The sequence below is a fragment of the Mus caroli genome, chromosome 2, assembly GCF_900094665.2.
Source record: "Mus caroli chromosome 2, CAROLI_EIJ_v1.1, whole genome shotgun sequence".
NCBI classification, from domain to species: Eukaryota; Metazoa; Chordata; class Mammalia; order Rodentia; family Muridae; genus Mus; species Mus caroli.
The window spans coordinates 71,588,848-71,611,893 of record NC_034571.1 but is presented as its reverse complement, the minus strand read 5'-3'; the positions used below and the strand labels follow the sequence as shown (position 1 = coordinate 71,611,893).

At 40.1% G+C, this 23,046-nt stretch overlaps 1 protein-coding gene across 46 annotated transcripts in view; it reads left to right on the top strand.

Annotated features, from left to right (window-relative positions):
* The window catches only part of Ttn (titin), a 271,446-nt gene that overhangs the window by 174,610 nt on the left and 73,790 nt on the right, over positions 1-23,046 (top strand). For all 46 annotated transcript variants that reach the window (XM_029473164.1, XM_029473037.1, XM_029473035.1 and 43 more), the window contains 46 exons: positions 124-221; positions 1,088-1,256; positions 1,346-1,612; positions 1,717-1,983; positions 2,068-2,346; positions 2,440-2,848; positions 2,959-3,083; positions 3,189-3,455; positions 4,148-4,417; positions 4,507-4,809; positions 4,904-5,206; positions 5,447-5,634; positions 5,772-5,886; positions 5,994-6,278; positions 6,390-6,541; positions 7,437-7,584; positions 7,723-7,900; positions 8,690-8,811; positions 8,902-9,189; positions 9,292-9,588; positions 9,692-9,878; positions 10,284-10,399; positions 10,490-10,789; positions 10,953-11,252; positions 11,345-11,450; positions 11,565-11,761; positions 11,845-12,150; positions 12,246-12,524; positions 13,309-13,608; positions 13,717-14,019; positions 14,141-14,503; positions 14,822-15,124; positions 15,245-15,544; positions 15,641-15,937; positions 16,040-16,324; positions 16,433-16,726; positions 18,145-18,444; positions 18,536-18,844; positions 18,930-19,120; positions 19,489-19,918; positions 21,033-21,341; positions 21,465-21,613; positions 21,698-21,730; positions 21,825-21,954; positions 22,044-22,343; positions 22,437-22,754. In XM_029473164.1, coding sequence (XP_029329024.1) covers positions 124-221; positions 1,088-1,256; positions 1,346-1,612; positions 1,717-1,983; positions 2,068-2,346; positions 2,440-2,848; positions 2,959-3,083; positions 3,189-3,455; positions 4,148-4,417; positions 4,507-4,809; positions 4,904-5,206; positions 5,447-5,634; positions 5,772-5,886; positions 5,994-6,278; positions 6,390-6,541; positions 7,437-7,584; positions 7,723-7,900; positions 8,690-8,811; positions 8,902-9,189; positions 9,292-9,588; positions 9,692-9,878; positions 10,284-10,399; positions 10,490-10,789; positions 10,953-11,252; positions 11,345-11,450; positions 11,565-11,761; positions 11,845-12,150; positions 12,246-12,524; positions 13,309-13,608; positions 13,717-14,019; positions 14,141-14,503; positions 14,822-15,124; positions 15,245-15,544; positions 15,641-15,937; positions 16,040-16,324; positions 16,433-16,726; positions 18,145-18,444; positions 18,536-18,844; positions 18,930-19,120; positions 19,489-19,918; positions 21,033-21,341; positions 21,465-21,613; positions 21,698-21,730; positions 21,825-21,954; positions 22,044-22,343; positions 22,437-22,754 — 11,235 coding nt within the window. The remainder of the gene's footprint in view (positions 1-123; positions 222-1,087; positions 1,257-1,345; positions 1,613-1,716; positions 1,984-2,067; positions 2,347-2,439; positions 2,849-2,958; positions 3,084-3,188; positions 3,456-4,147; positions 4,418-4,506; positions 4,810-4,903; positions 5,207-5,446; positions 5,635-5,771; positions 5,887-5,993; positions 6,279-6,389; positions 6,542-7,436; positions 7,585-7,722; positions 7,901-8,689; positions 8,812-8,901; positions 9,190-9,291; positions 9,589-9,691; positions 9,879-10,283; positions 10,400-10,489; positions 10,790-10,952; positions 11,253-11,344; positions 11,451-11,564; positions 11,762-11,844; positions 12,151-12,245; positions 12,525-13,308; positions 13,609-13,716; positions 14,020-14,140; positions 14,504-14,821; positions 15,125-15,244; positions 15,545-15,640; positions 15,938-16,039; positions 16,325-16,432; positions 16,727-18,144; positions 18,445-18,535; positions 18,845-18,929; positions 19,121-19,488; positions 19,919-21,032; positions 21,342-21,464; positions 21,614-21,697; positions 21,731-21,824; positions 21,955-22,043; positions 22,344-22,436; positions 22,755-23,046) is intronic.

Here is a 23,046-nt window from a genome sequence, read left to right as displayed (position 1 = left end):
ACAGAGAGGAAACTCTGTCTTGGAGAAAGACAAAGAAAGTCACCTTTTCTTATTGTATACCAAAGAAATATTGGGATAAATTTGCAGGAGCCTCATTTGAATTCCAACATCATTCTCTTACAGCTCCTCATGTGGAATTCTTAAGACCACTCACAGACCTCCAAGTCAAAGAAAAAGAAACTGCTCGGTTTGAGTGCGAAATTTCCAAAGAAAATGAGAAGGTCTGTAACAACATAAGTGTTAATTAATATTAACAAGTCTGATTATCAGTTTGCTTTGTTGACCAAAATGTAAGGAAAGAAGAAATTAGCTAAGCCTTTCTGACTTCCATTTTAGATTAAATTTATGCTATTATTAAAGACAGACTTGACATAATTGTTCTCTTTAGTGCCACTCATTACTGTCTCATAAATTCTGGACTCAAAATATTTATTATTGTGCTGGAGAAATGTCTCAAGAGTTAAGAACACTGATTGCTCTTCCAGAGGCCCTGAGTTCAATTCCCAGCCTCCACATGGTGGCTCACAACCATCTGTAATGGGGTCTGATGCCCTCTTCTGGTGTGTCTGAAGAGAGCAATAGTATACTCATATACATAAAATAAATAAATAAATCTTTTTTAAAAAATATATTTGTTATCTTGAGTCACATGGAATTGATGTTTTCTTAGATTAAAAAAAAGTCAAATAGTAGTAATTCTATGTCTCAGCTAAGTAGTTCTGGTTGCCATAAACTATTATTGCCAAACAGACTTTCTGTTCACATCAGTGGAGATGGTTTGTGTGATATTTAAGCCCCTTAGCCACAAAACTTGCATAACCTCATCATTTGTTTTTCCATAATTGGCAAGAGTATCACAGTAGATCAACTTTGTTCTTGGTTTTTAAATTTTTATTCATATTTTTCTATCTTCCTTTAGACATACTTTATACATACATATAATATTTATAGCCCTCTTTTAAATATACTATAATGTCTTATGATTGATTTTAAAAGGACCCTTGGGATACTAGTTCATGTCATGGATACTATGTAAAGGAACAACATGAAAACTGATTTTCAGAAATCTATTTGTCTTAAAATATAGGTTCAGTGGTTTAAAGATGGTGCTGAAATTAAAAAGGGCAAAAAGTATGACATCATTTCTAAGGGAGCAGTACGAATTCTTGTCATCAACAAATGTCTACTGAATGATGAAGCAGAATATTCTTGTGAAGTGAGGACAGCAAGAACTTCCGGCATGCTGACAGTCCTAGGTGAATGTGAAGACTTTCTTTTACTAAGCATACTAGTCAGGAAACCCAACTTCCAGTTTTACTGACTGCATCTTGGTTCTTTTCTGCAGAAGAAGAAGCTGTTTTCACAAAAAATCTTGCCAACCTTGAAGTTAGTGAAGGAGACACTATCAAACTGGTGTGTGAAGTCTCCAAGCCTGGGGCAGAAGTGATTTGGTACAAAGGGGATGAGGAGATCATTGAAACAGGGAGATTTGAAATACTTACTGATGGAAGGAAGAGAATCTTGATCATTCAGAATGCGCAGCTTGAGGATGCAGGCAGCTACAACTGTCGACTCCCAAGTTCTCGAACGGACAGCAAAGTCAAAGTACACGGTATGAAGATCTCTGTGAAGGGCATTTTCTTTCTTTCATCCAGTCTTGTAGTATTAAGATACAAATGCCAATATTTTCACTGTCTTCCAACTTTTTCTTTCCAGAACTTGCTGCTGAATTCATCTCGAAGCCTCAAAACCTTGAAATTCTTGAAGGAGAAAAGGCTGAGTTTGTCTGCACTATCTCAAAGGAAAGCTTCGAAGTTCAGTGGAAGAGGGATGATCAGACACTTGAATCTGGAGATAAATATGACATCATTGCTGATGGCAAAAAGAGAGTCCTAGTTGTAAAGGATGCCACATTACAAGACATGGGCACTTACGTAGTCATGGTTGGGGCTGCCAGAGCGGCAGCTCACCTGACAGTCATTGGTAAGTTTGTCCTTGCTCCCCTGGAGGCTTAGATCTGTAGTTTTGACCCCTCATCATACTACAAAGTCTTTTGATTGTTTACAGAAAAACTCAGGATCATAGTTCCTCTTAAGGACACCAAGGTGAAGGAACAACAAGAGGTTGTCTTCAACTGCGAAGTCAATACTGAAGGTGCCAAAGCTAAATGGTTCAGAAATGAAGAAGCCATATTTGATAGTTCAAAATACATCATTCTCCAAAAAGACCTGGTCTACACCCTCAGAATCAGAGATGCACGGTTAGATGACCAAGCCAACTTTAATGTGTCTTTGACCAATCACAGAGGTGAAAATGTTAAAAGTGCAGCCAATCTAATAGTGGAAGGTATGTGACGTACATGACACTAGAGAATTTTCCCCCAGCAATTTATATTATGCCGACAACTAAATTCAACCTTGTTTTTCTCGATCACCACAGAGGAAGATCTTAGGATTGTTGAACCTCTTAAAGATATTGAAACAATGGAGAAGAAGTCAGTCACATTCTGGTGCAAGGTGAATCGTCTCAATGTGACACTGAAGTGGACCAAAAATGGAGAAGAAGTGGCTTTTGACAACCGTATATCATACCGAATTGATAAGTACAAGCACTCTCTAATCATCAAGGACTGTGGCTTCCCAGATGAAGGTGAATACGTCGTCACTGCTGGGCAAGATAAATCCGTGGCAGAGCTGCTCATCATAGAAGCCCCAACAGAATTCGTGGAGCACCTAGAAGACCAGACAGTCACAGAGTTTGATGACGCTGTCTTCTCCTGCCAGCTCTCCAGAGAGAAAGCGAATGTAAAATGGTACAGAAATGGAAGAGAAATCAAGGAAGGCAAAAAGTACGCAAAAAGTGTCTGCTCTCGTTCTGTTGTTCTGTGTGTACTTTGACATCAGACATTTGCCTAATACTCATGCTACAAGCTAACTACTCATCCAATCTCTTCTTTAGATACAAATTTGAGAAGGATGGGAGCATCCACAGGCTCATCATAAAAGACTGCAGGCTGGAGGACGAGTGTGAATACGCGTGTGGTGTAGAGGACCGCAAGTCCCGAGCTAGACTTTTTGTAGAAGGTTAGTATTGGCTTCAAGAATAATTCTAGCTGAAGTGACATTTTTTTACAATGCTGATAAAAATACAAACACATATCTGTTTTTATTTTTACATTTTCTCTCCAGAAATCCCAGTTGAGATTATCAGGCCTCCTCAAGACATTCTTGAAGCCCCTGGTGCAGATGTTATCTTCTTGGCTGAGCTCAACAAAGATAAAGTGGAGGTCCAATGGCTTAGAAATAACATGATCGTTGTCCAGGGTGACAAGCACCAGATGATGAGTGAAGGAAAGATACACAGGCTACAGATTTGTGATATTAAGCCACGTGACCAGGGCGAATACAGATTTATTGCCAAAGATAAAGAAGCCAGGGCTAAACTTGAATTAGCAGGTAAATTGCTTTCTTTTGCTTTCTGGTGTCCTCCCTATATCACAAACCTCTGTAGATTGCAGATTTTACAGTTACCACAAAACACTCCTTGTGAAAGCATATGGCTCGAACCTGTGCTCACGTGTTAGCTATTCTACTTTGTCTACCTACAAAGTGGAAGTGGTGAGCAGCATCTTTACATGTCAAACCACTGTTATTCCTGGCATAGGGCAGCTGCTCATGACTTCCTAGAAGAGTCCCTCACTCAACTGATAGGCAACTCCTGTGGCTCTTTTAAATATGAAACCTGCATAGGTTTCCCCCAAAAGCCCCATTGTACATGAGAGAAAGCTGTCTGACTTATCCTGAACTAAGTATGCAGAATTTATCAAAAACATATTTTATAAAATAATTTCAACAAGAAAAGCAAAACCTGTTTCACCATATTCTAGGTCCTCTGCAATTATTTTTAACTAAGACCGGATGTGAATGATGGTATGCCATCTTCACCAAACCACTGTTTCCAAACACGAATAGTTAGGAGTAAAACAATAACAACAACAACAAAACTATTATAACTCTCCAAAGAATGCACTGCTATGAAATTATTGTGGTTCTGATGTTTATCAAATGTATAGAAAAAAAAAACCCTATGTCATAGTATGACTATAGTATATAACTCAAACATGCTTGTGTGATCTCTCTGTCACTAGCTGCACCTAAAATCAAGACAGCTGATCAAGATCTCGTCGTTGATGCTGGCCAGCCTCTGACAATGGTGGTACCCTATGATGCCTACCCCAAAGCAGAAGCTGAATGGTTTAAAGAGAACGAACCTCTATCTACAAAAACCGTTGACACTACGGCTGAGCAGACTTCTTTCAGAATCTCAGAAGCCAAGAAGGACGACAAGGGGAGGTATAAAATCGTGCTTCAGAACAAGCATGGAAAAGCAGAGGGCTTCATCAATTTACAAGTTATTGGTAAGCCACCGAATCGCTCAAACCTGATTAGCCCAGCACAAGCTTAACGACATAGCACCACTAAAAATTCTGTGATGTGCAAATTGCAGATGTTCCCGGGCCAGTTCGTAACTTAGAAGTGACAGAAACATTTGATGGTGAAGTGAGCCTCGCTTGGGAAGAACCACTAACGGATGGTGGGAGCAAAATCATAGGCTATGTTGTTGAAAGGCGTGATATCAAGAGAAAGACCTGGGTTCTGGTCACTGACCGAGCGGACAGCTGTGAGTTCACTGTCACTGGACTACAGAAAGGAGGAGTGGAGTACCTGTTCCGTGTGAGCGCAAGAAACAGAGTTGGCACTGGAGAACCCGTAGAAACGGACAGTCCTGTAGAAGCGAGGAGTAAATATGGTAAGTGTTAAAGTAGATTGCCAACTAGCTTAGCTTTGTGTTTATCTACAACATAATCCAAATTCACGTGTGTTTCTTCTGTGGCGACATTCAGATGTTCCAGGCCCTCCTTTGAATGTCACCATCACCGATGTGAATAGATTTGGTGTCTCACTAACATGGGAGCCACCAGAGTACGATGGAGGTGCTGAAATCACAAACTATGTGATTGAGCTGAGAGACAAGACTTCTATCAGATGGGACACTGCCATGACCGTAAGAGCTGAAGACCTGTCAGCAACTGTCACTGATGTGGTTGAAGGACAGGAGTATAGTTTCCGTGTCAGAGCCCAGAACCGAATCGGAGTTGGGAAACCAAGTGCAGCCACACCCTTTGTCAAAGTTGCTGATCCAATAGGTAAGGTCATTTAACAACAACAGAAAGGAAATAAACATTGCATGTAAGCCACGAATTAAATCTATTATTTCAAATAACTCTAATCTAATAAAAGGTAGAGCATCAAAAAATTTTAGAATAAAACTGTAAAAGCCAAGACTGTGCCCACATAGTTCATAAACTTATCTTGATGAGGTCATTATGATCAGTACATGTCTTAATTACCATCCAATGCAATTGTATTGCTTCCTGCCATTTTAGAGAGACCAAGTCCTCCTGTGAACCTAAATGCCTCAGAACAGACACAGTCATCAGTTCAGCTCACCTGGGAGCCTCCTCTGAAAGATGGAGGCAGCCCCATACTGGGCTACATAATTGAAAGACGTGAAGAGGGAAAAGACAATTGGATTCGCTGCAATATGAAACCTGTCCCTGAACTGACTTACAAGGTAAGATAGTTTGCATTATATTATTTATAATATATACATATAAACATATTAATATGACATATTAATATATAATATATGTTTGTGGGTTTAGAATTTAAATGGATATGATGCTAATAAATACTAATTTGTAATTCTAGGTCACTGGATTGCAAAAAGGGAACAAATATTTATATAGAGTGTCTGCAGAAAATGCAGCTGGTGTTTCAGATCCATCTGAGATCCTCGGTCCTCTCACTGCTGATGATGCGTTTGGTAAGTAGATCTTTTACCTTTTAGATTTGGGGGTAGCACAGATCTTTGGTGTACCAGGGACATAACTATGGTACTAGAAATTCACTGATTTTTTTTCTTTTTGGTAGTTGAACCAACGATGGATTTAAGTGCATTCAAAGATGGTCTGGAAGTCATAGTTCCCAATCCCATCAAGATCCTGGTCCCAAGCACAGGCTATCCAAGACCAAAAGCAACCTGGACTTTTGGAGATCAAGTACTTGAAGAGGGGGATCGTGTGAAAATGAAGACCATATCAGCCTATGCCGAACTTGTCATTTCTCCAAGCGAACGAACAGACAAAGGCATTTACACACTCACGTTAGAAAATCCTGTGAAGTCAATTTCTGGAGAAATCGATGTCAATGTAATTGGTAAGGAATTACATTCTTGCTCTCTAATATTATTTGGTTGAATTAACCCATACTGGCTTAAATCATATTGACTTCCACTGCCTTTTTGTTTTTGTTTTTGTTTTTAATTAGCTCCTCCAAGTGCACCCAAAGAACTGAAATTTAGTGATATAACAAAGGATTCTGTACATTTGACTTGGGAACCACCAGATGATGATGGAGGAAGTCCACTAACTGGATATGTTGTTGAAAAGAGAGATATGAGCCGGAAAACATGGACTAAAGTGAGTGTCGCATATTAACACAGCCACTTTAGAATCCCGGGAGGAGGCTCGGAGGCCATACAGCTGGGCAAGATTCATGGGAAAAGTATCGAAAACCTTTTTAGCATATTGATGCTAATGCTTCCTTGGATAATTCAACCTGCATTTGGCATATTTGTCCCCTTTTTTTCTCAGCTTGGCTTATTGAACACATAAGAGAAAGCTTACTTACATACTTGGTATCTAACGAGTACCCCAAATGCATGTGTTGGGTCATAAGCATTTCTAGGGAAGCATTCATTGCCCCCGTGGTCATGCTTTTACTCACTGCACTAGATTTATCTTAGCTGATTGGTGTGCCAGCGTTTTCTCCATTTATGCTCATTATAAAGCATAGCTACTGTCAGATAGATAGTACTATGTATAGTATCTATACATTTTACAATTCTAGAACTAGAACTTTGATGCTTGTACATGCTAGACAGCAACTAAACCACTGAGTTCACCCTCAGCCCATTATTAGTCTCATTTAAAATTAAATTTCTAATAAACAAACTATCATCCTTTTAAGACATGCAAACTATGAATCTGTTTCTCGTTAAATTGAGAATATAATTATAGTCTCAAAATTATTATAATCCAGCTTGATGTTTTTCCCTAATATAAAATTAATATGAAAATAACACTAAGTTTTCTTTCAAAACAACTTTAGAGTAAGCAGGATGTCGGGGCACATGCTTATAGAGGCTGAGGCAAGACTGCAAATTTAGAGCCAACCTGGACTATAGGCCAGCCTGGGCTACATAGAAAATCTTAGTCTTAAAAAACAGTTTGTATCTGTACACATGGTAAACAAAAATATTGACTTGAGAAAATACTCAAGGAAGATAATCAGTGAACTGTTTCTTTCTTCCAGGTTATGGACTTTGTTACTGATCTAGAATTCACAGTTCCTGATCTTGTTCAAGGAAAGGAGTATCTATTCAAAGTCTGTGCTCGAAACAAGTGTGGCCCTGGAGAACCTGCATATACTGATGAACCTGTAAATATGTCTGCCCCTGCAAGTAAGTACACAGCCTATGGGCTTACGCCTGGCCTGGCTTTCGACCCAGAGTTGAAATCTGGGGAAAGGGCATGTGTTGGTAACATGGAGGTAACTTAGAGCAGTCTAAGATTCTCTCTCTCTCTCTTAAATATTACAGCGGTACCTGACCCACCAGAGAATGTTAAATGGAGAGACAGGACGGCCAACAGCATCTTCCTAACATGGGATCCTCCTAAAAATGATGGTGGCTCTCGTATCAAAGGATATATAGTTGAAAAATGTCCACGTGGTTCTGATAAATGGGTTGCCTGTGGAGAACCTGTTCCAGATACAAAGTAGGTGTTTTTTTTTAATTGAATAATTCTGATTCCTACCCAGTAAAATGAGTTTTACCTGGGCAATGTTAAATGTTAATTTCTTCACCAACAATTCCCCTAGTATAGCTGTCTTCCTTTATAAAGTTCAGCTGAGCATAGCCTTGTTCAAGGTTTTCATTAGTTATGATAATAAAAAGGCCAGAAAAGAGCCAAGCACAGCTTGGTCCTGAAAACCTGACTGGGGCAACCCAGGAATGAAGAAATAGAAGACACAACAGGCATAGAAAAGCTATGGTCTAGAGGGGTGTGCTCTCTGTAAGGAAGGTACCTTCTATGCTGCCATCAAACCCAGCAAGTTTTTATGTACAGCAAAAAGAGGAGGGGTTAGAAGTCTCAGTGGAAGGTCTTGGTTGGAGAGATGTAAACACCCAGGAGGAAGAAGCTGAGGTTGACAGTTTGTATGCACCAGTCTTACCTGAAGGTCAATTGTCTGTCAACACTAGCACTTAGGCCAGAGAAGGCTTGGCCATTTCCATGGCTCTGAGGACATGGTTGTACTCCTTTCAACAACACAATCCATCAGGACTTCATCCATTCCTGACATCCTGACACATTCAGTACTTCCGCCACTCCCCACAGCCCAGACATTTAATTGAAAACCCAGTATTATGTTGATGGTGTGAATTTTAGAAAATTTACTATATATGATATATATTTAGACATATATTACACATATATGTATCACTAAAAGTATAATCGATCTATCAACATGACAGTCAAACCCCTGTGGTTTTTTTTTTCTGACAGAATGGAAGTGACAGGTCTTGAGGAAGGCAAATGGTATGCCTACCGTGTAAAGGCCTTGAACAGGCAAGGTGCTAGCAAGCCAAGCAAACCCACTGAAGAGATCCAGGCGGTGGACACACAGGGTATTTATCATTCCTTGCTGCTTGGCCGTTAGGTCTCTGACCTTGTCTGCTTGAACTTGCTCACAGTGTAACTAATCTTTTCCAACTCAGAGGCCCCCGAGATCTTCCTGGATGTGAAGCTCCTGGCTGGGATCACTGTGAAAGCTGGAACGAAGATCGAACTTCCCGCCACGGTGACTGGAAAACCGGAACCGAAAATAACTTGGACCAAGGCCGACACCCTTCTGAAGCCAGACCAGAGAATCACCATTGAAAACGTTCCTAAGAAATCCACAGTGACAATCACAGACAGTAAGAGAAGTGACACAGGCACATATATCATAGAAGCCGTGAACGTCTGTGGCCGGGCCACTGCCGTGGTAGAAGTGAATGTCTTAGGTAAGGGAGGCTCTTGCTTTTATAAGGATCCAATTCACTGTGGCTACTTTCTGGAACAAAACCAAGGTTAAAACATGTTTTTCCATGTACTGTCACCCACAGATAAACCTGGACCACCAGCTGCCTTTGACATCACAGATGTAACCAATGAGTCGTGTCTTCTGACCTGGAACCCACCAAGAGACGATGGCGGATCTAAGATCACAAACTATGTGGTGGAGAGAAAAGCAACAGACAGTGATGTGTGGCATAAGCTCTCATCAACTGTTAAGGACACAAACTTCAAGGCAACCAAATTAACACCCAACAAAGAGTACATCTTCAGAGTTGCTGCAGAAAATATGTATGGTGTTGGTGAGCCGGTTCAGGCTGCTCCGATAATAGCCAAATACCAGTTTGGTAAGATTTGCAATCTGCTAACTAAGAAAACATAAAGGATTCTATGTCAGCCTTGCATTTAGGTACAGGCTGTATGACTTTTATATCATTATCCTGTCTGTAGATCCGCCCGGACCTCCAACTCGCCTAGAACCTTCTGACATCACTAAAGATGCGGTGACGCTCACATGGTGTGAGCCAGATGATGATGGTGGCAGTCCCATCACTGGATACTGGGTTGAAAGATTAGATCCTGACACTGATAAATGGGTTCGATGCAATAAGATGCCAGTGAAGGACACAACATACAGGTGAGTTCCGATCTCCATGGTGTACTGAAACAGCAACATACTTGGTTATTGACATCCTGGTACTCCTTCTGATCATGTGTGATTACACATTAAGACATTTTAAAATCACTTTTACTTTTATTGCCAGTTGTCACATAATTCTTAAGTGACGTGAATCCCATCCAATGGCTCATATATGTTATCTATAAAATATTACCTAGTAACAGACAATTGTAGATATAATTAAAGTGATATATTTTGTCTAATATAAAGAATGTGACCATTAAAAACTATTTTAAACTTATGTTAAAGTACTCATAGTAAAATTTACAAATTTATTCTCACTGTTTAAATAAATTAGCCTCTTCTATGCATAGTATATAGCTTACTACTTCTTACCACAATGTTACCTTGTTTCTGATCCAGGGTAAAAGGTCTCACCAATAAGAAAAAATACAGATTCCGAGTGCTTGCTGAAAATTTGGCAGGGCCAGGAAAACCAAGTAGATCAACTGAACCAATCTTAATAAAGGATCCCATAGGTATATTATTTCTATGATTCTCTGTGGTTCCTTTGAGACATACATTAACTCCATTTGGACAAAGCAAATAATGATGTCATTGGCTTGCAGATCCTCCATGGCCCCCTGGAAAACCAACTGTAAAGGATATAGGCAAAACCTCGTTAGTATTGAACTGGACCAAGCCAGAACACGATGGAGGGGCAAAGATTGAGTCTTACGTCATTGAGATGCTAAAGACCGGAACAGACGAGTGGGTCAGGGTGGCTGAGGGAGTTCCGACCACTGAGCATTTGCTCACAGGGCTAATGGAAGGCCAGGAATACTCATTCCGAGTGAGAGCTGTGAACAAGGCTGGAGAGAGTGAGCCCAGTGAACCCAGCGACCCTGTGCTTTGCCGGGAGAAACTATGTAAGTTCCTCTTACGTTCTATTTGAGAACTACAATCTAAGGGAAAACATAAACCTCACTATTGTTATTTCAGTCTTTGCCTTATTGTTTCATTGTAACTATGAGAAGAACATTTGGTGAAGACTAAAACTGGAAATTTTTTCTTGTTTTTATTTTTTTCCAGATCCTCCATCACCACCTCGCTGGCTCGAAGTGATTAATATCACAAAAAATACAGCTGACCTAAAATGGACAGTTCCAGAGAAAGATGGAGGGTCACCCATCACCAACTACATTGTGGAAAAGAGAGATGTGAGACGGAAAGGCTGGCAAACAGTGGACACCACTGTCAAGGACACCAAGTGCACAGTCACCCCACTGACAGAGGGGTCTCTGTATGTGTTCCGAGTTGCTGCAGAAAATGCCATAGGACAAAGTGACTACACAGAGATCGGAGATTCTGTCCTGGCCAAAGACACCTTCAGTAAGCACTACACTCACTCTTTGCAACAGTATTTGCAATATGTTCTTAACTTTCCCTCAGCTTTCTCTAATCATTGAATATTTTGCTTTTAGCCACCCCTGGACCACCCTATGCCCTGACAGTGGTTGATGTGACAAAACGACATGTTGACCTAAAGTGGGAGCCACCTAAAAACGATGGTGGAAGACCAATACAGAGGTAGAACTTCAGGAGTTTTTATTTAAAAAACAAACAAAAACAGTCAAATGTGGCTGGATATTACCAACTTCTGTTTTTCTCAATGCTAAATGGAATGCTTTGTTCTTGCAACAGATACATCATTGAGAAGAAAGAAAAATTAGGTACCCGTTGGGTGAAAGCTGGGAAGACCTCAGGCCCTGACTGTAACTTCAGAGTAACTGATGTCATCGAAGGAACAGAAGTCCAGTTTCAAGTTCGGGCAGAAAATGAAGCAGGAGTTGGTCACCCAAGTGAGCCCACAGAAATTCTGTCAATCGAAGACCCAACAAGTAAGTCATACTGATTATTCAAAAGATATTATCTAAAGACCTGATGATAAGGCCATGGTATAAATGCCTTGCTGTCTTCCCAGGTCCTCCCTCACCTCCGCTTGATCTACATGTGACTGATGCTGGGAGGAAACACATTGCCATTGCTTGGAAACCACCAGAGAAAAATGGTGGAAGTCCTATCATAGGCTACCATGTTGAAATGTGTCCAGTAGGCACAGAGAAATGGATGCGAGTTAATTCTCGCCCAATAAAAGATCTGAAGTTCAAGGTTGAAGAGGGTATTGTTCCAGACAAAGAATATGTTCTGAGAGTGAGAGCTGTCAATGCTGTCGGTGTCAGCGAGCCATCTGAAATCTCCGAAAATGTGGTCGCCAAAGACCCAGACTGTAAGAATTCAGTGTCTTTTAACAGTTAATCAGATGCATTTTCTTCCTGATCATTGCATTTGACATATTTCCCCCCATCTCTTGGTGTTTTGTAGGCAAACCAACTATTGATCTAGAGACTCACGACATTGTTGTTATCGAAGGAGAAAAGTTAAACATCCCTGTGCCCTTCAGGGCTGTCCCAGTGCCAACCGTGAGCTGGCATAAAGATGGCAAAGAAGTTAAAGCAAGTGACAGATTGACAATGAAGAACGACCACATCTCTGCACACCTCGAGGTTCCCAAGAGTGTCCATGCAGATGCTGGAGTGTACACCATCACCCTGGAGAATAAGCTCGGCTCAGCAACTGCTTCAATCAACGTCAAAGTCATAGGTAACAGTTCTGTAATGAAACATCAGCCATTCTTCATATATTCCAGAAATTGTAATAGCTAGCTTTGTGGTGGTCTACAAACAGCTTCAAGAAATGTCAAGAAATGCCAGGCGTGGTGGCACATGCCTTTAATCCCAGTACTCGGGAGACAGAGGCAAGCAGATTTCTGAGTTTGAGGCCAGCCTGGTCCACAGAGTGAGTTCCAGGACAGCCAGAGCTATACAGAGAAACCCTGTCTCAAAAAAAAAAAAAAAAAAAAAAAAAAGAAGAAGAAAAGAAAAGAAATAGCTTTTGTAAACTGAGCACTCCTTCAGGATACTTATTTCCATTTAAAAAGTAATCTTGAAGAGATTAAATTGATAATTAAAGTCTGATTAGACTAATTTACTTGTTTTAATTATTTACATATAAAATACTAATTTAAATAAAATATCTAGCAAGCTCAAAGAATGTTTCAATGATGAATATTTCTTTCTGAATTATGCAAATTCAGTTTTCCATGGTCTTCTCCTTCAGGAATAATAATTTTTTTCTGTCCTTTACTACCATCCCTGGTAGTAGCTGGAAATTAATGGGTCAATTTTGTTTAACACAAAGACTCGAGGGATGAGTCTTCTGATTAATAGATGAGGGACAAGGATGCTAAATACCTTTTGTTCAGAGGGATGGTAGCACAGAAAAGATTACCCTGTTCAAAATGTAGATAGCCAAGTTAAATGAAGTTCACTATTAAAGTGATAATTTTCAAGCATATGATAGTAATTATCAATTTTATGTGTAATAGGTCTACCTGGTCCATGCAAAGATATTAAAGCAAGTGACATAACCAAGAGTTCTTGTAAGTTAACATGGGAGCCTCCAGAGTTTGATGGTGGAAGCCCAATTCTTCATTATGTCCTGGAACGGAGAGAAGCAGGGCGGAGGACATATATCCCAGTCATGTATGGTGAGAACAAACTGTCTTGGACCGTAAAAGATCTCATACCAAATGGTGAATACTTCTTCCGAGTAAAAGCAGTCAACAAGATTGGCGGAGGCGAATACATTGAACTCAAGAATCCTGTCATTGCTCAAGATCCAAAGCGTAAGTTAGAACATTATGATGGTCAGAAAGGAAAATACCATAGTTACTGCATTTGATTTAAGAAGATTGTTTCTTCAACAGTAACAGGTATTTTTCTTTGTTCATCAGAACCACCTGATCCACCTGTAGATGTTGAGGTTCATAATCCTACAGCTAAGGCAATGACTATCACATGGAAGCCACCCTTGTATGATGGGGGAAGCAAGATAATGGGTTACATCATAGAAAAGATCGCTAAGGGTGAGGATAGATGGAAGAGATGCAATGAACATCTGGTCCCTGTCCTGACCTACACAGCGAAAGGACTCGAGGAGGGGAAAGAGTACCAATTCCGTGTGCGAGCGGAGAATGCTGCTGGTATTGGTGAACCTTCCCGGGCCACTCCCCCAACCAAAGCTGTCGACCCTATTGGTATGTTTTATTGATTGTGTGTGTGTGTGTGTGTGCGCGCTACATTCATCCTCTTTGTAAAATAAATGAGGCTCATGTTTTGTCAAGAATTAAAAACAATTCTGGCTTTTAATAATTACAGATGCCCCAAAAGTCATCCTCAGAACAAGCCTGGAAGTAAAGCGGGGTGATGAAATAGCACTTGATGCAACCATCTCTGGCTCACCGTACCCAACAATCACATGGATAAAAGATGAAAATGTCATTGTCCCAGAGGAAATTAAGAAGCGAGCGGCACCCCCAGTTAGGAGGAAGAAGGGCGAGGCTGAAGAAGAGGAGCCCTTTTCTCTCCCTCTGACAGAACGTCTGAGCATCAACAATAGCAAACAGGGAGAATCTCAGCTGCGCATCCGTGACTCTCTGCGGCCTGACCATGGCCAGTACATGATCAAAGTGGAGAATGATCACGGTGTTGCAAAAGCTCCTTGCACCGTCAGTGTGTTAGGTAAGTAGTTAAAACTATACTTTCCAACGGAGAAAGAAAATCTGTGTCAGAGTTTTGGCAAGGCATAAAAGTAGGAGTGTGGGAACCCATTAAGAGAAACAGCTTCAGCAAATAATTTTCGGTTACATTTTACCACCTAAGCGGACACTATTGAAAAAAAAAAAAAAAGATCAACTGACCTTGCTATTTGTTAGCTATTATAACAGAAAGAACAATTTGGAAAAACTGGTTGTATCAAAGACCATCCTAACATTTACATTTCCCATAGCTACCAGTTCTATACAAAATTGTAATCACTGTTCTCCTTTGACATATTAGATACACCAGGACCACCAATCAACTTTGTATTTGAGGATATTAGAAAGGACTCTGTCCTCTGTAAGTGGGAACCACCCCTTGACGATGGTGGCAGTGAAATCATTAACTATACCTTGGAAAAGAAAGACAAGACCAAGCCCGACTCAGACTGGATTGTTATCACATCAACACTCAGAAACTGCAAATATTCAGTAACAAAACTGATTGAAGGAAAAGAGTACCTCTTCCGTGTAAGAGCTGAAAATAGGTTTGGACCTGGGCCACCATGTGTTTCAAAGCCACTTTTAGCCAAAGATCCATTTGGTAAGGTTCCTTTAGCATCATAAATTGACCTTTTCACCATATTCTTTAATGAACAATATTATCATGATTTTGTAAAGCTGTCATATAATAGAATTCAAAACCTATTTTTTTTTTAATCAGAACCACCTGATGCACCAGATAAACCCATTGTGGAAGATGTCACCAGCAACAGTATGCTAGTAAAATGGAATGAACCAAAAGATAATGGAAGCCCCATCTTGGGTTACTGGCTTGAAAAACGTGAGGTCAATAGTACACACTGGTCTCGTGTCAACAAAACCCTTATCAGTTCTTTGAAAACCAAGGTAGATGGCTTGCTGGAAGGACTCACCTATGTCTTCCGAGTTTGTGCTGAAAATGCTGCTGGACCTGGAAAGTTCAGCCCACCTTCGGATCCTAAAACAGCTCGTGATCCAATCTGTAAGTAACTCCTTAAGAAGGCATATGGGAGAGTAGTCTAATCCACATTTTGAAAGTATTGGTGAATCTGACCTGTGAATTCTGCATTCATCCTAGCTCCACCTGGGCCTCCTGTCCCAAGAGTTGCTGATACAAGCTCTACAACCATTGAGTTGGAGTGGGAACCCCCAGCTTTCAATGGTGGTGGGGAAATTATGGGCTACTTTGTTGATAAGCAGCTGGTTGGCACAAATGAGTGGTCACGCTGCACAGAGAAGATGATCAAAGTCCGTCAGTTCACTGTCAAAGAAATCCGAGAGGGTGCCGACTACAAACTTCGAGTGAGTGCTGTCAATGCAGCAGGCGAAGGACCACCTGGAGAAACAGAACCTGTTACTGTGGCTGAACCACAAGGTACTTCAAGTTTTCTAGGGGGAGAAAAATGAGTATTTCTCAATGTGGGACTATATTTTCTTCCTTCTTGCACTAACACAGACAGTTGTTCTCCTTCAACAGAGCCTCCAACTGTGGAACTAGATGTTTCTGTCAAGGGTGGAATACAAATCATGGCTGGGAAGACTCTCAGAATCCCAGCGGAGGTGACTGGCCGTCCTGTGCCCACAAAAGTATGGACCATCGAAGAAGGGGAGTTAGATAAAGAGCGTGTTATAATAGAGAATGTCGGAACCAAATCTGAACTAATTATCAAGAACGCATTGAGAAAAGACCATGGCAGATACGTGATCACGGCAACAAACAGCTGTGGTTCCAAATTTGCCGCAGTCCGGGTTGAAGTGTTCGGTAAGGAATGCTTTGTGGATTTTATAGGATTTTTTTTCCCCCATGTGATGTGATCTTGCTGCATTGATTTTTGTTTTGTTTTTTTATGTTTACTGTTTTGTTTCCCAGATGTCCCTGGCCCAGTTCTTGACCTCAAACCGGTTGTAACAAACAGAAAGATGTGTCTGCTTAATTGGTCTGATCCAGCAGATGATGGTGGAAGTGACATCACAGGGTTTATAATTGAAAGGAAGGATGCTAAGATGCACACTTGGAGACAGCCCATCGAGACTGAGAGATCCAAGTGTGACATCACAGGCCTTATAGAGGGACAAGAATACAAGTTCCGTGTCATTGCCAAGAACAAGTTTGGCTGTGGGCCTCCTGTTGAAATAGGACCAATTCTTGCAGTTGATCCACTAGGTAAGAGAAAACTCCCACTGGGTTTACTAAATATTCTACTTATAGATATGCCAAGTATTTACTGAGACTTATGGCTTCCAACACCTAACAGACTCAAGATCAGATACTAGCTAGAGGGCAATAAAGAAGGTCATATATTGTGGGCTGGTGAGATGGCACAGCGGTTAAGAGCACCGACTGCTCTTCCAAAGGTCCTGAGTTCAAATCCCAGCAACCACATGGTGGCTCACAACCATCTGTAACAAAAATCTGATGCCCTCTTCTGGAGTGTCTTAAGACAGCTACAGTGTACACACATATAATAAATAAATAAATAAATAAATAAATAAATAAATAAATAAATAAGGTCATATATCTACTAGCAATTTTAAAGATACCGTAGTTGCTAAACTTCCATTTATTTTTGCTTTATGTGTATAAATTATGCAGAGTTTTCTGTGCCAAAAATTTTGGGTCTACCAAGTCTTGTTAATAACTTACAAATAATTTAGAATCATTCCATCTTTCCAATGTTATATACTAGGGAAAATTAAATATAACAGTCTTGTAGTGAGAATTTAATTTGCTGCTTTTCTCTAATATAAACATGTATATGTTTATATATATGTATATATATACATTTAATATAAACATATAAGCATATATGTGTATATATAAACATATGTGTGTTTGTGTGTGTATATATATACATATATATATGTGTGTATGTGTATATATATATATGGCAGTTAATTACCATAGGATAAATTGTTTAGTTTTACTATACTTCTAAGAAGTCTCTACAGTCAAATGATAGTTAGACCCAATCAGAAAGCTACCAAAGAATAGAAAAAAAATAATATAAAATCCATAAAACATTCCATTAATTTCAGGTTTTGGTGGAGGCCTCAGACTAGAGCTTGGCTTCCTTTGCTTCTATCTGCAATACAGTCAGCTAGGATGGGACAGGTCTAGTTACACCAGTCAGAGCCATTCCATAAGGACACAAAACCTTTGTGGTATTTCATAAATGATCTTTCCAGTGAGTCAATATGACTCGAAGGGTGTTCAATAGCCACATCTACTGTCTGGTCACAAAGGAAATAAACCACCTTGCTCTCTGCTGACACTGAAAGCAGAACTTCACATAACTATTTTCCCAGTTTTGTAGGATTAGAAGTTTTGTAAGTATCACAGAAAAAGAAGATGAAATACTAAATACAAAGCACACATACACATATTCTTGATTTATTTTTAATTAATGATTTTGATGAGGCATTCACCAGAAATAAAATACCATTAATAAGACTGGCTATTATTGTGACTGGTGTGTTTGAAAATGCCAATTAATCTATTTTTCATACAAATAGAAGTGAAACACTATTTTGTATGCAAATACTTATTTCATGCTCACCATTTTCAATTGTTTCTGCTTTAAGGCCCTCCAACATCTCCTGAAAGGCTCACATACACAGAAAGAACAAAATCCACTATCACACTTGACTGGAAAGAGCCCCGCAGCGATGGTGGCAGTCCCATTCAAGGATATATCATTGAAAAACGCCGCCATGACAAACCCGACTTTGAAAGAGTTAACAAGAGACTCTGCCCAACCACATCATTTCTGGTTGAAAATCTTGATGAACACCAAATGTATGAGTTCCGTGTCAAAGCCGTCAATGGCGTTGGTGAAAGTGAACCATCTCTGCCTCTTAACGTAGTCATACAGGATGATGAAGGTATGGATTCCATATTTAATACCATTAATGTACTCTATGGTGACTTGAGGGAACATCCTTAAGACTTTTCCCTCTTTACTTCTTTTTGCAGTCCCTCCCACTATTAAGTTGCGCCTGGCTGTTCGAGGAGACACTATCAAAGTTAAGGCAGGGGAGCCAGTTAACATCCCTGCAGACGTGACCGGCCTTCCCATGCCTAAGATTGAGTGGTCCAAGAATGAAAAGGTGATTGATAAACCTACGGATACACTGAATATAACCAAAGAAGAAGTCTCCCGAAGTGAGGCAAAGACTGAGCTTAGCATCCCTAAAGCAGCCCGAGAGGACAAGGGCACGTACACAATCACAGCTTCCAATCGTCTTGGCTCCGTATTCCGCAACGTTCACGTGGAGGTGTATGGTAAGAGACTTGCCTCCTATGTGGGAAAGAAAGCCACTTCCTGTTCATGAATGATGTCTCAGTCCCATCTGCTGTTCCTTCCCAGATCGTCCATCTCCACCCAGAAACCTCGCTGTTACTGACATCAAAGCTGAGTCTTGCTATTTGACATGGGATGCCCCTCTAGACAATGGAGGCAGTGAAATTACTCATTACATCATTGACAAACGTGATGCCAGCAGGAAGAAGTCCGAATGGGAAGAAGTCACTAACACTGCTGTTGAGAGAAGATACGGGGTAAAGGCTTTCAAACTTATGCACACTGTGTGATACCATTTTTAATATAACTTTAGAATTATTAAACTCAAAATTATATACTAGCAGTATCTATTCATTAGTTTGGCATTTATCACTGTGCCCATGAGGCCACTTATCCCATATAACCTACTGCTCTCTCTTACTTGAACTCTACTAGAAACTACAAACATTGATGTCTTCTTTTTAAAGGGTTTTTCCTTTCCTGTCTTTCCTATGATTTAAGTTTATGTATTTACTTCTTATGGTGATCCAGCCCCAAATAAATTGAATTTTAAAATAAGTAAAGCTAATAAAGAAATCAGCCCAAGCATACTTGTTCTGATTTCTTTACTCACCTAAATTTCTAGATCTGGAAGCTCATCCCCAATGGTCAGTATGAGTTCCGAGTGAGGGCAGTGAATAAATATGGAATCAGTGATGAATGCAAATCAGACAAAGTCGTCATTCAAGATCCCTACCGCCTCCCTGGACCTCCTGGAAAACCGAAAGTCTTAGAACGTACCAAAGGATCTATGCTTGTGAGCTGGACTCCTCCTCTGGACAATGGAGGGTCTCCAATTACTGGCTACTGGCTAGAGAAGAGAGAGGAAGGTGGTACCTACTGGTCACGTGTTAGCAGAGCACCAATAACCAAAGTAGGACTGAAGGGTGTGGAATTCAATGTTCCGCGTTTGATTGAAGGCGTCAAATATCAATTCAGAGCTATGGCAATAAATGCTGCAGGAATTGGCCCTCCCAGTGAACCATCAGACCCAGCTGTTGCAGGAGATCCTATATGTAAGTATGCTTTATTTCTAGGGCCCATTTCTAATGGCTAAAGTTACTAAGTAGGTTACTAATAAATCTCTCATATTTTTATTAGAAAAGTTCATAGTGAAATATATACATATATATACACACATACATAAAATACTTTTCAAATTCTTAGATTAAAATTAGTGGATTTTTTAAAACCACAACAATAAACACATATGCTATAAACTAAGAGTTCAAAACTCTGTGTCATTAGATACTATGGAAATTATTTTCCCCTATTAAATAGTTAGACTCTCTTGTAAAAACTAAATATAAAAGTAAAATGTTAAGTATTTCTTGACAAAGACATTGCATTCTCAGAATATCTGAGATCAAATGATGAAAAATCTTGCTGTTTCATATCTAAGCAGATTGGCTCAGGAATTAAAATATAGTGATTTTCATAATTCAGTGCATTTTATAAATATGGATTCTCTGAAGAAAAACTTGAACTGTTTCTTTCAGAGATTTAAGACACTTTCATGTTATTAAGAGCAAATATATTGTAAGGTATATCATTTAGCAAATGAGTTTGGAGCATGGACTAATCACAAGAAGGGGGGAAGATTTAAAACAAACAGGCAAATGGGATTAAAGAGCTTCATTCATTGTTAGGCTCCATCAGAAAAGTGTTCTGACGTAACAAGCAGAAACATTGCTTCTTCCCTGAAGAGCATTAAGATTAGTTTGTATGCAAAGGTTTTCTGTGCTAGTGATGGAAGTATTTTGAATTTACATGTTGTAGAAAGTAAAATTTTCAGTTGTAGATGACTTTTTAAAGTAAAATACACTGTTGAATCTCTTCAGTAGGATTTCAGAAGTGAAATAGCTCTTCATCAATGCTGTGCTCACAGACTATAGATCTAGCCAGAGATGGCGAGTAATCCTTTTCCCAGGGATTTGTTTGCTTTCTGTTTCTGTATTAATACTAAAAGAAAATATACTCTCTTGTTTGTTATACTTTTCCAGCACTTCAATTTTAATATTATAGTAGACTATAATAAATGTCTTGTATAGTGAATATCTTATGATATATATATATAAATAGCACTCCATTGTTTCAAAATGTGATGCCTGCTTATTTGTTCCTTACTAGACCCTCCTGGGCCACCTTCTTGCCCAGAGGTCAAAGATAAAACAAAATCAAGCATCTCACTAGCATGGAAACCTCCAGCCAAAGATGGTGGCAGCCCAATCAAAGGTTACATTGTAGAGATGCAAGAGGAGGGTACCACGGACTGGAAGCCAGTCAATGAACCTGATAAACTTCTCACTGCCTGTGAATGTGTGGTGCCTAATCTGAAAGAACTCAGGAAGTACAGGTTCAGAGTGAAAGCCGTCAATGAAGCTGGAGAGTCTGAACCAAGTGACACGACCGGAGAGATCCCTGCCACTGATATCCAAGGTACTAATTCCGCTTATGTGGTCTCCTTTGGGTGATACTGGGAAATCAATGTCCTGGGGATATATCTGTTACCTCTCTGAGAAATGTTAGCTGACTGCTCTCTTATTACCTGGAATATTCCAGAAGTTCCAGAGGTTTTCATTGACATTGGCGCACAAGACTGCCTGGTTTGCAAAGCTGGCTCACAGATCAAAATCCCTGCAGTGATCAAGGGACGCCCCACACCAAAATCATCTTGGGAATTTGATGGAAAGGCAAAGAAGGCAATGAAGGTAATAATTCTGGGATTTATTCTATGTCTTCCATTGAATAACCTGAAACAGTATTTGAAACATAACTGTCTTCTTTTCTAATAGGATGGAGTTCATGATATACCTGAAGATGCACAGGTAAGAGACAATAGCATATTTTAATTAGGAATATGATTTACCTTAACAATGCTATGATTTCACTTGATGTACTACTACAATTTTATTTGTATAGCTGGAGACTGCCGAAAACTCATCGGTCATCATTATCCCAGAGTGTACTCGAGCTCACTCAGGCAAATACAGCATCACAGCCAAGAACAAAGCAGGACAGAAAACTGCCAACTGCAGAGTTAAAGTCATGGGTAAGAAAGACATTCGTAGTTATGACACAATCAAAGCAAGCTGTTTTCACCTTCTAAGGAATATTTACACTGTGGTTTGCAACCAACAGATGCACCAGGCCCTCCCAAAGATTTGAAGGTCAGTGACATCACAAGGGGTAGTTGCCGCCTCTCATGGAAGATGCCAGATGATGATGGAGGTGATAGGATCAAAGGCTATGTCATTGAGAAGAAGACCATCGACGGAAAAGCCTGGACGAAAGTCAATCCAAACTGTGGAAGCACCACGTTTGTGGTACCAGATCTTATCTCTGAGCAGCAATACTTCTTCCGTGTTCGAGCAGAAAACCGTTTTGGAATTGGCCCACCTGCAGAAACCATCCAGAGGACCACTGCCAGAGACCCAATATGTAAGTTTTCAAGTGCAGGTTGAAATTGCAGTCTTAAGACTGCACTCCGTTACTCACAGCAGTGCTTGACTGTTCCTATAATCATGTTTACAGATCCTCCTGATCCCCCTATCAAACTCAAGATCGGTCTCATAACAAAGAACACAGTGCACCTGTCGTGGAAACCTCCAAAGAACGATGGTGGCTCTCCTGTCACCCATTATATTGTTGAGTGTTTGGCTTGGGACCCTACTGGGAAAAAGAAAGAAGCCTGGAGGCAGTGCAATAGGCGTGATGTGGAAGAACTGGAATTCACCGTGGAAGACCTCATAGAGGGAGGGGAATATGAATTCAGAGTCAAAGCTGTCAACGAGGCCGGGGTCAGCAAGCCTTCAGCCACTGTTGGTCCTGTGATTGTCAAAGACCAGACATGTACGTATTTAACAGAGAATTTCCTCCTCTAGGGTTAACTTCTTGTATCTAATAAAGAGACAGAACACCTATCAGAGGACCCCCATGGACTACATATAGGCATGGACACAAGTCAATTACTTATTACCCCATTATGGACAGAATTAGCAAATACCCTCCCATATTGCTTTTACTGTAAACAAGAAGCATCCAGTATCCTCCTACTTTCCCACAAGACAAGTTCTCTCATCTGTTTGAAATGAAAGGAACTGAAAGGAGCAGAAAGCAAGGAAATTACTTAGCGCCTACTAAG